Source organism: Thunnus thynnus, chromosome 13 (assembly GCF_963924715.1).
Source record: "Thunnus thynnus chromosome 13, fThuThy2.1, whole genome shotgun sequence".
Lineage (NCBI taxonomy): Eukaryota > Metazoa > Chordata > Actinopteri > Scombriformes > Scombridae > Thunnus > Thunnus thynnus.
Genome location: NC_089529.1, coordinates 10,882,008 through 10,897,318, shown reverse-complemented (window position 1 = coordinate 10,897,318; position 15,311 = coordinate 10,882,008). Strand labels below are relative to the sequence as shown.

At 39.1% G+C, this 15,311-nt stretch overlaps 1 protein-coding gene across 6 annotated transcripts in view; it reads right to left on the bottom strand.

Moving 5' to 3' along the window:
- mink1 (misshapen-like kinase 1) overlaps nucleotides 1-15,311 on the bottom strand; it is a 32,497-nt gene that overhangs the window by 15,113 nt on the left and 2,073 nt on the right. For 4 of the 6 annotated variants that reach the window (XM_067607837.1, XM_067607839.1, XM_067607841.1 and 1 more), the window contains exons 2-13: nucleotides 11,602-11,667; nucleotides 10,418-10,600; nucleotides 10,218-10,328; nucleotides 10,039-10,129; nucleotides 9,796-9,926; nucleotides 9,653-9,707; nucleotides 7,097-7,175; nucleotides 5,286-5,461; nucleotides 5,055-5,124; nucleotides 4,740-4,950; nucleotides 1,370-1,477; nucleotides 676-762 (exon numbers count right to left, since the gene is read on the bottom strand). In XM_067607837.1, coding sequence (XP_067463938.1) covers nucleotides 676-762; nucleotides 1,370-1,477; nucleotides 4,740-4,950; nucleotides 5,055-5,124; nucleotides 5,286-5,461; nucleotides 7,097-7,175; nucleotides 9,653-9,707; nucleotides 9,796-9,926; nucleotides 10,039-10,129; nucleotides 10,218-10,328; nucleotides 10,418-10,600; nucleotides 11,602-11,667 — 1,368 coding nt within the window. The remainder of the gene's footprint in view (nucleotides 1-675; nucleotides 763-1,369; nucleotides 1,478-4,739; nucleotides 4,951-5,054; nucleotides 5,125-5,285; nucleotides 5,462-7,096; nucleotides 7,176-9,652; nucleotides 9,708-9,795; nucleotides 9,927-10,038; nucleotides 10,130-10,217; nucleotides 10,329-10,417; nucleotides 10,601-11,601; nucleotides 11,668-15,311) is intronic. The other 2 variants (XM_067607840.1, XM_067607842.1) reach the window with 1 other exon arrangement.

The following is a 15,311-nucleotide window of genomic DNA, read 5'->3' as shown; positions in this document are numbered from 1 at the left end:
GTCCAGGGACACTTCCCTGTTCTTTGGTCCATACTGTATGAAGAAATCTCAATTGTCTAATGCATACAATTATGAGAATTGGGTTATTTCTCCCTCCAAAAAGCAGGAACAAAGAGCTACAGCTCAATCGAAACGAGAGCAACTCCTACGCTCCACACAACCTAGCTAAAACAAAGCTGTCAGGAGAGTGGCAATTCTTCCCTCCAGTGTAAGCAAGATACATTTACACTGATACACTGACAGCTGCCCAAAACTGCCCTCTAAAAAAAACTAGGTTAGTGTTTGCCTTTTCAAAATATCATTCAATACTCTGAGGGCTGTGCACATACTCTGCAACATGTAGAGACCATCTACATCAAGGTGCTGCACATCTAGAAGCTCAATCTACTTATTTTGTTACAAATAGATATTAAAATCTGATTGTAACAATATTCATTTAAGCTTCTATTTACTCCATCTCAAATGACCTATCCCAAACACAAGCAGACATGTTAGACTGTAGTGTTTGTTTTGTCAAAAACAAGCCATTTTGTTATCGAGGACAGTTTATGTCAGAGCTGATCAATCAGTTTCTTTATTGATGTGGTATTATAATATATGTAATTATTATATATAAAAGAGGACATGGGAACCTCTGCAGTCAAGACAAGACACAATAAAGGAGTAGTGAGTTACCATAAGCAGTGCCTGCTCCTGAAGCAGCTGCTGCTGAAGGATTTCTAATTGCCGCTGCTCTTCTTCTAACTTATGTCTGATAAACTCCTGAGGAAAGGTGAGGAGGCAGGAATGATAGGAATTAAAGTGGGAAAAGAGAAAGGAAAGTATATGGGGGGGGAGGGGTAGAGGATAGAAGCAGAAAACAGTTATGCAATGCCATTCCAGTAAACAACAGAAACCATGTGTTGTACTGATAAAAATCAACAATTCTAACACTGAATTTTAGCGAGAAAACATGCACTGTCCCCGTTCAGGAGTTGGAATAGAAACAGATAAAAGTTAGCATAACATGTCTAGAGACTGTGATAGACAGATTTAGATAAGTAAGAAAAATTTGATTTTTATGAACTGTGATTGATGTAAGTTCTCAAACTAACACGAAATCAGTATTTGGCACTACAAGGTGATGGTGATATGATGCCAGACTCTTGTGTTATTGAGGGTAGACTGGAAATGGAGCAAGAGAGACGCAGAGAGCTCACCCACAGAAAACTCATCTCTGAATAAATACACTAATTTAGACCCTTGCTGCTATGGCAACCTACTCATGGAATTTCACCACCAGAGCAACTTGCACAGTGTTGCTGCTAGACACACCCACACTTCACACTGATTGGCTGATTGCAGCCTCACGTCTCCCTTGGTTGGTTACCTGCTCCCTCTCAGCCAACCTTCTATCTTCCTCCCGTCTCATATCGTCGAGTCTCCGATGGGGACCTTTTTCTTGCTGCCTCACCATCTCTCGCTCTTTTCTCTGTTGCTGGGAGAGAAGGGTGACAGGAAAAAGAGAAATGAGCATAGAGGCTCTGTTTGCACAGGGGAATTTATAATGGATAGCCTGCTAATAAGCAAACCCTCCCTTGTTTTTTGTGCAAAGAACAGGAAGAAGAAATAAAAAGGGAGCGGGAGTGTGAGGCAGAGAATAGAGGCTGTGAGTCATTCTCACAAACACACACACACACCTATTGCATCCTAATCATCTCCTGAGTGTGCTGCTTTGATTCAAACCTGAACTGACCACAGTTATTCCCTTTTGACAGGGAGCAGTTTTTATCTGCTTTTTTTTTTTAAAAAAGGACATTGAAACAACAAGCTTTGTTCTTTGTGGTGAAATGAGAACCTTCACCTTGGTGCTGACACAAGAGACTCTTGTCCACTGGATTGTTGTTGGCCCTTTAGTATTGGGGGAGGAGGTGTTAGATTTGGGGAGTACAACCTCGCTGCAGTAAATACCTTTTTAATATTGCACTGATAATAACAGTGGCAATATCAGTGTAATTATGTGTGCCTCATTCAAATCCCATGTAACTCTTTCATTTCACAGCTGCTCACACTTTGTCACCAATGAGCTGGGTTATGTAGATATGTATTTCAAAATCTTCAACCACATACATGAGCTGAAAAGTGTTACATCACAGCATAGGATAGGTACTAAATCTTTAATCTCTATTTTATGGTCAATAACAAATTACAATCTAACACAAAAATCAGACAGTCAGGCACACAGAGTGGTATGTTTGTGAAGTTTGTTTGATACATGCAGTAACATGATACATAAAATGACTAAGATCCACCAGCCAATCAATAAACTAACTGCTATCAAGGGCTAATGGCTGCAGCCTGTAAAGCAGAGCATTCAACAAGGATTTTTCAAAGATCTTGACCGTTCGTCACTGTGATGACGCCTATTTATCAACTCTGTACTACAGACTTCAAAGCGAGAGAGCATAACATGATAATACACATTGAGGGAATGTGAATATTGACAACATTAGAAGTGCATATCAAGATTTTATGTCAACTGCTTGAATATTTCACCAGTGCTTGTGCTGTGCGTGCATTCTGATCACCACAGTCAGTGGAAACTATTATTTCATACAATGGTGTGCAAACACTGATGACAACAGTATATGTACACACACACTACTTAAACGTTTTTCAAATGATTGTTTACATTAGTCTATGCTTCTCATACAAAACAATCAATATATATGAAGTAAAAGATTGCTTTGGGCAGATATGTATTACCTTCTTTGTTATTCTACAATCCAAGGATAAGTTGATTTCTCAGTTAGGCTGTTTTCTTTATATCATGTCCAACTAAAAAGAGCCAGCTGGCAGCCATGCTTCATTACAGCTACCTTGTTAGGCAGCCTGATTAAATTGTAATTAATTCTTTAAACTCACAGCCTTAATAAATGACAGATTGTAAATATAGGCTGCATATAGTTTCCATGCATTCTGTGTCAAATTAACACATGCTGCCTCAGGTTCTGGTTCACAATGCTTTAATGTTTTCCAGCCTCATAACAAGCAGATTAGTGGTATTAGAGTGTTCGAGACTGGCTGGTTTAAAAATGAATGCATCCTGATCCTAATCTCCATAGTCCTTAGGTGAAACAGCCTTTTCACAGTTTTCATGCGGTTCACAAACATCATACTAACAAAACAACTCACTCTGGCCAAATGTTTGCAGAATTTATCATTTATACCTGGTGTTGCAGGGAGCTGGACCGTCTTTCACTGTAAATAATGTCACTCTATTCCCCATTTTTTTCCTGTTTATTTAAGTATGAATGTTATTGCACAAAATGTTGAAAAGGTACTGTTGGCAGTGAGGCTGACCTCAGCTTTTGTTCAGTACCTGCACATTATTATTTAGTGATGGAAGCTTTGAGTTGGTGACAAGAAAACCTGATGGATAGGTAAAATGAACTGATGTGCTTCCATGTAGTGCATAGGCTTCATTTTACATGTGCTGCATTTCCTAATTTCCAAATACAAGCTGTTCAAACATTGTTATTCTTACCGGTCTTAAGACGTTGGCCCACTATAGGAGGCAAATCACAGATACCATGCATTTATGACGAAAGCAAGCAATGGCAAACTAAACACTGATGTAAATATTGGAGACTTGATAAAGGGCAAAGAATAGAAAAGGGCAACAGTATTTAGTTAAGTGGCTGAAGGATAAGGACAAGAGTGGGGCACATAACAGACAAGGAACCTGATATTTTCTTTGCTTGGTACAATTACACTTTGAATTAAAAACTTATCATCATGTGGTATAACGTTTGCATGAGCGCCTGATGAAACAAACAGGTTTACAGTGAATTCTGAAATCAAGGTCAATGGCAGAAATAAGTCCAGGCCTCTGCTGCTCTATCCCTGACAAAATCTGATATCTTTGTATAACATTATTGTATGAGAATGTCAAGTGGAACCAACACCAATAAACAAAGACAGCCTGTGATCACAAGTTGCGAGTCAGTTGTGAAAAGTTTTGGTTAATTTAATGTCAAACATTATTATGAATGTCAAGTGCATCTAATCTACAGACACCTAATGAATGTGCTCTCAGTCTCTGAAGTAGGGATGGGATTTAAGTTCAGGCAGTATTTCATTTCAAAGTTCAACTGCTGATACTCAAGCTACATATCAACTACATCCCTTAAACATCTAATTGTTGGTAGTTGAGTATTAATATTCTCTTACTGGTTCTAAGACTTCTTCACATCAAGGGCCCCTAAACTGACACAAATTAGACCACGGACCCCCATTTGATAAGATTTTGTCCCAGGGTCCCCCATCTGATAAGATTTTTGCTTTTAGATGTTTTATTACAGAAAGTGTATGAAACCCATGTCCAGAATAGTCATACATTCTGTCATTGTGTTACTTATGGATAGAATTATAGTGAAAAGAAATTATTCCCCTTTTTCCTGGGGACCACCTGGAACCTCTTTGAGAACCACTGGTCTAAACCCTTAGAGTTGAGTTTATAAAGCATTTTACTTTGCAGATCTAAAATTAAGACCTCTCAGGGGCTGGTAGGAAGACTTTTGAACTTTAGAGAGAGCCAGGCTGACTGTTTCCCCCCGACTCCAGCTCCATATTTAGCATACAGCCATGAAAGTGTCATCGCTCTTTTCATCTTACTCTCAGGAAGGAAGGAAATAACAAATTTCACAAAATGTCAAACAATTCCTTCAAAGAGTATCCATTCCCTAGTTGACCATTACCTCCTCAAGTCGGCGGCGCTGCTCCTTTTGCTCCTCGATGCGTTTCTGTCGGTCATGCAGCAGTTGCCTCTTGTGTTCCTCAGGGTCCCTGCGCTGCGCAGCCAGTTGGGCCTGTTGCCGTTTGTGAGCCTCCGAGCGCTCTTTGTTCTCCTGCTGCAGACGCTGGAAGTCCCGCCTCAGGGTGGACTCACCAGGCACATTGAGGATTGAGCTGATGACCCAAATTGATAATATGAGGGAGAGGATCTTGGGAAGCACAGTGAGCACAAGTCAAGGATGCCCACTACTAGGACAGAGATGACAAACTGCTATTACCTTGACTCTCTGTCATCACCACGATTTTCATCCTCCTCATCACTACCACTGTACTCATACTCGGTCTCTTCTAAAAGAAAAAAATAGGATAAACAAATGTCAGAACATTACATGAAAGCACCTTTCGCCATATTAACCTACAGTATACCCCAAGAAGAGACTATGTTGTCTGAGTTACATAGATTGAAGTCAACTCAGTGATGCCAGACTCTTCCCATCTCATCTGCTTACCTTTCTCTCCCCTTTTCTTACGAGTACGGTCAATATGGTCTTTGAGTTGGATTCGGACCTGGCGCTCAGTGGGCTGGTCCCTGATGAAGGAGTGCTTGAGCAGCTGTTCTGTGGATGGTCGGCTGGGGTATGTCTTCACCAGACAGCCCTCTATAAAGTCAATGAATTTCTTGGACCTGGGAGGAAGGGGGAGGTTAGTGGATGATAAAACTGGTGAGGGAGAGGGTGAGGGAGGGGAGGCATGAAACAGTTGGCAGCTGGGCTGTTACTGTCCAGAACCCTGATCCAACACTGCTCAGAGAGAGAGACTCAAGAGGGACAAGGTCTGTCTTTAACCCCTTTCACATGTCAAGCATTTTCTGGGAGGAATCGTGTGCGTCAGTATTTCAGAAAAAAAGAAAAATTCTAGGAATCTTCCTTTGTAACAGTACTGTGAACGAAAGCCATTAAGGTTTCATGCTAACATCTTTTGTGACAGCACTTGAGAAACTGACAAAAAAAAAAACCTGCAGTGACTCATTTCATTCTGCCATGTCTTTACATAAATGGAGGCTAGTATCTGAGATTAATCAGTAACCAGAGTGAACAGTATACTAACAACAAAAGAAGCTCCTTCACTACTAGCTGTTGCTTGTTCTTCCTACACACACTTTCACTGAAACTGCAAACACAATTCTGGGTACAACAATAAAACATAAGTCAATGAACTACAATAACTAGTTAATGAATATTACCTGTACGAAATCACACATTAACAGAGAGTTGTTGAGTTCATTATATAATATTAAAAGTGGTCATGATGATGTTTCCATCTCTTATGTTTTATATTCGCAAAATTGTTAATTTTGACAGCTGACAGCTACATTGTGGTAGAAACATTGCATTCTGAATGCATACTGAATGTGGGCCCAGTAACAAGAAGTGGGAAAAGCAACAGGAACAAAAAAACAGGGTAGGAGGAAGAACATGACAAATTAGTCAAAATACCTTCAGCTTCTTGTCTTGCTCGCAATAATCTTTTGCCTCATTATTGAGACAAAACACATGACCACTCACACTCTGACATAGGAGTGAGGGACAGATTTCCATATCATCTTTCCCAATTGAGAGAAATGATGCGAAAGCACTCAGAGTAATCTGCAGAAGATCACCATTTACTTTGAGAAACTAGCCTCATTTGGAATTGTTTCTTGTACAATCAGCATTCTTTCCCTTCAGTGGTGTTCTTATTCAGTGTGTTTATATGTACTTGGTTATTGTTGCTCTGCAGTAACCTGGTTTCCTTAACATCAAGTAAACAGAATTAGCATGTTACTGAATTGCATATTAATATGCTCTCCTGCTGTAACTGTTGATGGATTTAGCTAGCTAATTATTCCAGAAAGTGTGTAATACCTAATTATTTCAGTGCAGTATCACAAAATGTGATCATCAACAAATTTTTGATGGAAATGTTCACTGTTCATAGTGATGAGGCGTCTTTTGCCATTTTATCTAACATACTACATACAAATATTTCCATGTATTTTGATAGGGAAAAAGACCAAAACTGAATTTATCTATTGTGTAATATACATTACAGTGCAGCACTAGACAGTGAAAATTACACCTTTTTCTATTGCATAAAATGGTTTGGCCAAACCTCCTTTTTCATTTCAACTTATTTTTGGAGACAAGCTAGATTCTATAAGACTTTAAGGGTTTTACAAACTTTACATAATGTGAAGGGAGCATCAGCTTGTCTAGGATTTGACAGTAAATAATATTTGCAATTCAAGAAGAGACAGATATATAAGACAGATATAACTCACCATTTTTTGGATTTAAGTTTAGGAGGGGGATTCCTGGGAATCAAGAAGAGGGCTCTCATTGGGTGCATGTCACACAATGCTACAGAAATAAAGAAGAGTTGTTGAGTATAATTCAATCCTCCTATCCAACTACTGTACAAGGAAGGAAAAAGCATATCAGTATCAATATCATATATTCATACACATGGTCATTTGTAAATAATACAAGCCACCATTACACATATTCTTCGTATCTTTAAACATGGGTACAGCTGTTGTTATCCAATCTTTCCTGGTGCCTCAGGCTTATTGTTACATTGAATGTAAGAGCAAGGACTGTGAGTCATTGTGTTCCCAGCGTAGGTAGGTAGCTAAACCTGACTGGTTAGCTTTAGAGTTACACAGTAAATAGGCTTTTGTAACGCAGTCTTTTGGACATATGCAACGTGACTGAGACAGCCAAAGGCAAGAGGAAATGTTAATTTCTGCATTTTAAGTGCCACATTAAAACAGAGGCGTCACAGTTATACTGATAATATGTGCTTCATGTAACATGCATGTTTAACATGTATTTCACATGGTATGAACATTTAAGCAAAATGAGTATTCAGGAGGATAATGTGGTTTATTTTCATTTAAAGGACTAGATCACACACTAATAGGATGCTGGAAGTTTTATCGGTGGAAATGATCAAGGACACAGTTGTACACTGCCATCCCATTTTGTGTTTTATTAAATACCTGGAGTGAACTGTTCTGTTTGTACAATTTATCAGTTACAAACCTAAACATATAATCCAAAAGCTCTATATTTAACTTGTTACCTTTTATTTACCAAACTGACAGCCCTTTGTTTTCATGAAGCTTAAGTGTACAAATAGAAGAGGTATAGGAAGTGTCTGTTGATAGGCGCATGGAAAGAAGATGCTTAAGAATTCATATGTTCAAAAACAAGTTACCAGTTAGCTTATCATGCAACCACAAACGATGTGGTTTAAGTTGGAAACTTGCTTCATATTTTTTAAATATATAAAAAACTGTGTCACCCTTGGGCCTAATAATGCAATTGTGAAATGCTGACAACATTTAGACACATCTAGCTCTGGAACTTCCTCATAATTCACACAGAAAATATATTATGTGTGATGTACAACTAATTAAAAAAATCAAACTGAGACAGGTGAAAATTTTTCCCAGAAGTTAATGAGAGTCTGATTGTAGCATACGCTGTGAGGCAAATACAAACATTTTTGTAACTGTCACAATGATGCTTTTCAATGAAACAATGACACATATCAGTCTTGTCTTAGGTAGTTTGTATGATGGGAAAACTGATGGATAAATAAACTGTTCATAGTTCACCTATCACACCCTCCCCTATTTCACTAAATGTTGGAGGTCATGTTATCAATACAGACGTTCTATGGAATCATTTGACTCTAAAACGCTGAATGCACAAAAATCTACTGTTTCTCATGATGGTACATCAACACCAGCTTGACAGTTAACCTGGATGCCTTATGTCATTCACAGCAGCAGCATGGTCTGTAGCTGCTCCTCATCAGTGATGTGAAAAAAGGCTTCAGATCATATAAATTTTATGCCAATAGTACAAATTTTTTTTGACGACAAGAGGTAGACTCCACTTAAATTTATGCTTGAAGATCCCCTCCAGACATCTTTTGAGACATATTACATACTCTCCATATTATGCATAATGCATACTCCGCTTTGAATAATAATTTGTGTCTGATGTGGTTTTTCTCGTTAAGAATTTCTTACAATTACATCTCCTTTACCCTCATTGAAAAATCCTGAATCTATGAATACTGAAATACTTTTAATTTTAAGTGTAACTACGGGGCACAAGATGTCTCCTTCTTCACTGAATTCCATTCTCGGTGTATATACGCCCTAACAGCGCAGGGGTTTATTCAACAGAGCTCAGTCTGTCGCTGACTGAACAATTAGCGGTATGTGGCTGCACAACAGCACAATGGAGACACATTTTGGAACAACAGAGCTCATAGAATGGTGCCCCCCATAATGAAAGTGTTCTCTGCTACTACTTTAATGTCCAATGTTTTACTAAATAAACCAATAAGTAAAGACAGGTTATAATAGTTGCAAATTTACAGTAACAGTACACCAGCCACAACAAGTTTCTTGCCGTATTTGCTGCTGTTCAGTATTGAGTTTCTTTACCAGATCTATGGTTTATTCTGTAAACATTTTAGATGCTACTCTTAAGTGAGATTTTCTTGTCCTCTTAGTCAGGTTTGACACCAAATCTCCAAGCAGACAGATCTCCCCGCTAAGCAGTCGAGAGAGTTCTGTGCAATCAGCCTCCGCAGGCCAACTGCCAGCTCACGACTACACTACCTTGATTACAGTGAGTCAGCTGTCCATCTGAAGGCACAGACAACAAGGCCGTACATGCAAGACAGATTCATTCATTAAGTCTTTTTTAGAATGGGTTTTGAGACTATGAGAAATTATCTGCTTCTGAGTACATCGAAATTCATGATTCGACCATAAACAGGTGAAATACGTGTGCGGATGAGTGTGTACACTTACGCGGAGCTCCCTCTGCCATCTCAATGGCTGTTATCCCCAAGGACCAGATATCGCTCTGGAAAACACACAGGGGAGCAAGTCAGTCTCTAGCTTTCATATGATCTCACAGCTTAGTGCTCACACAAACACAATGCTATTGTTACCCTGTAGTCGTAGGTGGAGTCAGGGTTCTCGTCACAGGCAATGACCTCTGGTGCCATCCAGTAAGGTGTGCCAATGAAGGTATTCCTACGCCCCACGGTCCTGTCCAACTGAGCGCTCACCCCAAAATCAACTGAATGTGGACAAAGGAATCAGAGGAGGAAGGGAAGTGAGACGATGATAGCATATGTTTACTTCTGCGATGAAATAGCCAAAAACGCTCAACATTCAAGCGTTCAACATACCAAGTTTGACCTCGGCATTCTCTGTTAGCAGCACGTTCTGGCCCTTGATGTCCCTGTGGATGACTTTATGGGCGTGAAGGTGAGAGAGGCCCTGGACAGAGAAAGGAGTCAAAAATCGGTCAGTAACAAGAGACCTCTGCTGCAGACTGGTTTTTACTGGTGCAGCTGCAATTTCTCACCCTCAGGATCTCTCTGCAGATGTAAGCAATCCAGTCCTCCTTCAGAGAGCTGCCCTTAGTGTTTTTCACCAGGTCGGTCACTGACCCAGCCCCACAAAACTCCATCACCAGCTACACACACACAAACACAAGCTTAGCGAGGGCAATAAATGAGTCTCACTGCTGTAAAATCGTCAGGACAGTTACAAGGGTAGACGGACCCAGAGTTGGTCATCATGTCCTGGTGGACTCTTCTTGACAAAGGCACCGTAGTATGTGGCTATGTTGCGGTGGTGGCTGTATTTTTTCAGCATGTTGATTTCTGCTTTGATCTCCTCTTCCTCTTCCTCTGTAACATCCATCACCTTGATGGCAGCCAGCTGGCCCGTCTTCACGTGACGGCCCTGATTCAAAGAGAAGTGGGCAGTAAAGTTGAAAACTAACCTTGGACTCGTTGTCTCTGAATCTTTCTGAATGTTGCCCATTAAGTACGACTAATTGCTTCATCACATCATTTCGCCACTCTTAGTTTTAGATTTCCTTCTACTGGACTCTCTTATCTCGCTGTCACAGTCACTTTAAAATGTTCAGATGACATCTGAAAAATTCACTGACAGAGAGATAAACTAAATATGCTGTAATGTGAGACATTTATGTACAGAACATTTGCAGACACTTGAGTAGCCTTTCTATTCACGCTCTCGTCTGCTCAGTTTTGCTGCAGTAAGTCATTGTACAGGTGACAGCTGGTCGTCTTGAATGCTTCAAAGATTACTCCTCATCAACTTAGTATGGCATCTCTTTTAAGATGGATGCCCCTCACAATGGACAGTTTCAATTTCATTACTTTTTCATGCATTCTTCTTCCTGCCCCTATATTACCCACAATGCAACTTCACTTGATTCACTCGACTGTACAGTTTCAGTTGTGTTATGCCAGTTGCAGCCAATGTAGCCTCGTGCCTCTGGCCTCAAGTAGACATGAGGAGTGGGCTACAGAGGTCTGGTAACCTCAAATTTTTCTAACTCCACTGCCCTAGACTGTTTTTCATTTTTGTAGTCGTCAGCTCCAGCCGACCGTTGCCTCAAATGACATGAAATTGCAGTTTATCAGATTTCCCACAGCTCTTTTTTCTTTATTCTTACAACTTTTTTCACATATGCAGTGGTAATGAACACAGATTTTGATGTGTAAAAAAAAATCGATGGAGTTGCCCTGTAAGCCTTCAGTTCAAGTCCTACATCATTCCAGGTTTTACATGCACTAGTTTTATTCTATTCATGAACTGATATAGAAACTAAAATACAACATTTCCTGCCGTTTTACTCGGCCTGATATTTTTGTGATGAAAACAACAAGTGATTTAGACTTGAATATTTAAAATTGCTCCACATCACGTCTCACCTTGTACACCTGCCCGTATGTCCCATTGCCGACAACCTCGACCAGCTCAAAGATCCCTGCTGGATCCTACGAGAGACAGAGATGGATTCATAAAGTCATACAATATTCAGAAAGAGCAGCACACATGCCTCTGTAAGATAAATCTACAGAAATCTACAAAAATGAACCCCTATGGATCCTATCATGTACAATGAATCCAATTGAAATAAAATATAGCAATTTCCATACAAATCATCTGAACTTAATTTTCCTAGCCACCCACTCACACACTCACTGTCCACCCACAAGATTTAACATGAAGGAAACAGACAAGCAGATACACTAAACATTGACACCAGATTAGAAATACAAAGATGGATTGTGACAACATGGACGTGACTTCCGGCCTCTTCCTGATTTGTTCCTTTTAAGTTTCCATGCAAATGAACGCATACTTTGCTGACACTAATAACGAGTAGGTTGCTCTGACTTAATTATGCAACCCCCTCCTCCCCCAAGAGACAAGGGAAAATGACAAGCAGCTCCACTTTCATGCAATTTCAATATGGCTTTAAGAAGATGTGTGGGTGGTGAGACTGCTGCTTTGGGTTTAGAATGTACATCATGACCTATCCTGCTTTCATCTGTTTCCAATGACGGGTTTTCTGCCTTCAACACGGCAGGGAAAAATTCCTTTGAGACAGGGAACATTTTATGGGAAACAAATAGCATACATACTTCTGAAAGATTTGGCAGTAAAATTGGGAAATGACCACTCATTTACTGCAAATGCACATAGCTCAAATAATGATAAAAACATACCAGCCAGATCTTGAAGAATGTTATGTGAAATGTACACAAAAGAGGTGGAACTGTGACGTAAAGTAGGAGCAGGAGAATGATGGTATGGAGGAGAATAATGTAACGATAGAGTGGGTGGTGAAGGAGAGGCGTTAGAGTCACCCACGTCCAGCGCAGAGAGTGGGATGAGAGGAATGAAGTGATAGAAGGGGAAGGGTATGGTTAGGTTGTTTGAGGAGTAGCGCCACCAGCACACACATTGCCAAACAAATTGAAAGCAATAAAACTGTAAAAAAAAAAAAAAAAGAAAAAAAAACAAACTGTAGGCAAGGAAGCAGTAAAACTAGTGGGTGAAATCAGAAAAATGGCATCTCTGATACCTCTAGCAGATATCATGCTGCCATGTTAAATAAATTGGAGAACCTCGGGGAACAACGCAATTAATTTTTCCAAATGTCAGCCTGTTGTCAGGAGAAAAGCCTCAGTTCAAGGGAGTATTAACTCTAACAGACACTGGTGTGGGTCCATAAGGAAGCTGACAATACAGTACGTTTCCTGCAGTGGTGTCAACTTAGCTGACAGAGGAAGTCTTTTTTAAAATAGCCTGACTTGCCACATCTGTGGTCTCACAGCTGCAAGAATCATCACCAAAATCACCACTCTAAATTCTCTGAATACCATTAGGCAATAATTGTCTAGTTGAATTTAAGTCTTTTTAGATCTCTTCCTAAATACTTATATTTGCCGGCTATGTGGAGTCTTTTACAAACACAAAATCTTAATCTGTTTTTCAAATTCAAGAAAGTAATCTCAACAGAATCTAAATTAGCTTTGCAACCTAATATAATTTGCATATTGCAAAGTTGAGGTTGAACAATGTTTCAAATTTGAATTACTTATGACTAACATTATTGGATTGCTGTCAGTAAACACTTTGCAAATGGGCTTTATTACATCAATCCAAAATTGTACCATCAAATATTAAAGAATATCCACAAACATCTGGATTTTAACAATTGTTTTTTTTAAACCAATAGCTTTCTTTAGGTCAGTTTACATTATGACATTGTGAATTCATGAGCACTATGTCAAAATAATCTGACATTGAGATGTCATTTCATATCCAACATGTGTAACTTTCACTGGTGTTTGCAATGTGGCTTTGTGAAGCGCAGAGCTTTTCTTAATATTACTCTAGAGCATCCATTTTTCACACTTACTCACACTTGTGTAAGGTTTCTTATGTCTAACATAGCAGGAACATGCATGGGATGTTTCCACTGCAACAACTAAAATCACAAGACTAAATTTCTCATGAGTTTAATTCCCAGAGGGCATTCCTCACTAATCAGCATCCAATATTTCACTCACACTCTCAAATTTTCAGTGTTTGAAACTGAAAATGAAAGAAGTCGCTTTCCAACAGTTTTAAATAAACAACACAGCAAGGTCATATTCTGCAAGCGTTGTACTGGACTATGACCTTCCTTCACTTCCTATGGTTTAAGATCACTGAGTACAATTTATTATGCCACCTGTAATCAACACAACTGTGCAGGTGACCTAATTTTCCCCAGTGCTAGAGGCACTGACATTTGTTGTTGCCTGTGTACAGTGGACTGTAGTTATGTAATGCTGGAGAAATTCTGTATCCTGAAGCAAGTTTCAGGAAGAACGCTGTGACTGAGTCACTTCAATGATCAGTTCTTCAAAATCACAAAAACACAGTTAACACTTATTCCTAGTGGTAGCAGATTATGTCTTTGAGACTTCTGCCACAAAACCATATCAACACATGATGAAGGTAAATGGATTTCATTTACACTACTCCATTACTCAAACTCAACAATAACTTCACCTTCAAGAAACAAGTAACTGGTCAGCACGCCAACCAATCAGGAGTCACTAGTGTAGCGATCTAACCTACCTACCATCTACAAACACAGTTAGATGTGTTCAGCCCTGGTGGATATATCATATTTATTTCCATTGCAGTGAATTACACAGGCCACAAATCGCAGTTCAAGTTTTAAGAAAGTCACTGAAAATCTAGTCGGTTTGGGCCAAAAATAATCACAAAAAAATTTGTTGAGAATGATAATCCAATTCTCTAAGTTCAATGAAGTGATAGCATTTCAGCCACAACTAAAATAAATTCAGATAATATGGCTAATATTCTCATATTCCCATTTTATATAGCTTTATTATAAATAACTAGGTCTGAGAGATTGAAAATTGGACAAGACCAACTAATTGACTTTGCATCTTCGATATTGTTTTGAAATAAACTTGTGTGTTCTTCTCTTCTGTTTTTGTGTGTGTTTTCCACAACAATATTAATTAAGGTGACAGATTTTTTTCAATGGGTTAATAACCAAGAGGAAAGTCACTGTTTTTACTGTCAGGACCTCATATTCCATTACAAGATGTTATTGTTCCTGAATTAAACAGTCCCCACAAAATTAAGATTATGCTGGAGAAAGTTAAGAGTTTTAATGCACATTTTGAGTAATTGTTTGATATTTTCTACAGACATGACGTGATAACTATGATCATGTTTAAAATTTGTACCTTGAAGTGGGAGATGTTGAAGAAATCTGTCTTTTCAAAAAAGCAGTGACTGAATGCATGAAATGTGTCTTATAATTTTAATAGGAGTCTGTCTTAAGGGGATTTACTGCTGCAACAAAAAAGAAATATAGATTTTTTTCAAACCTATTGAGACAAGAAGATAAATCAATAGGAAGTGTCAGAACCATGGTCTTAATTATGAAACTGTCCCCATGAAAAGAGGATTTTTCAGCAAATGGAGATAGTGGTGAGCAGATTTGTGTTTTCCATTTGATTTAATTCATTGCCTGGCAGAGGAGGTTGATCAAATAAGCAGGTAGATTTTAAAGACTGAGGCCTTCAAGGTGGACCACTGTAAA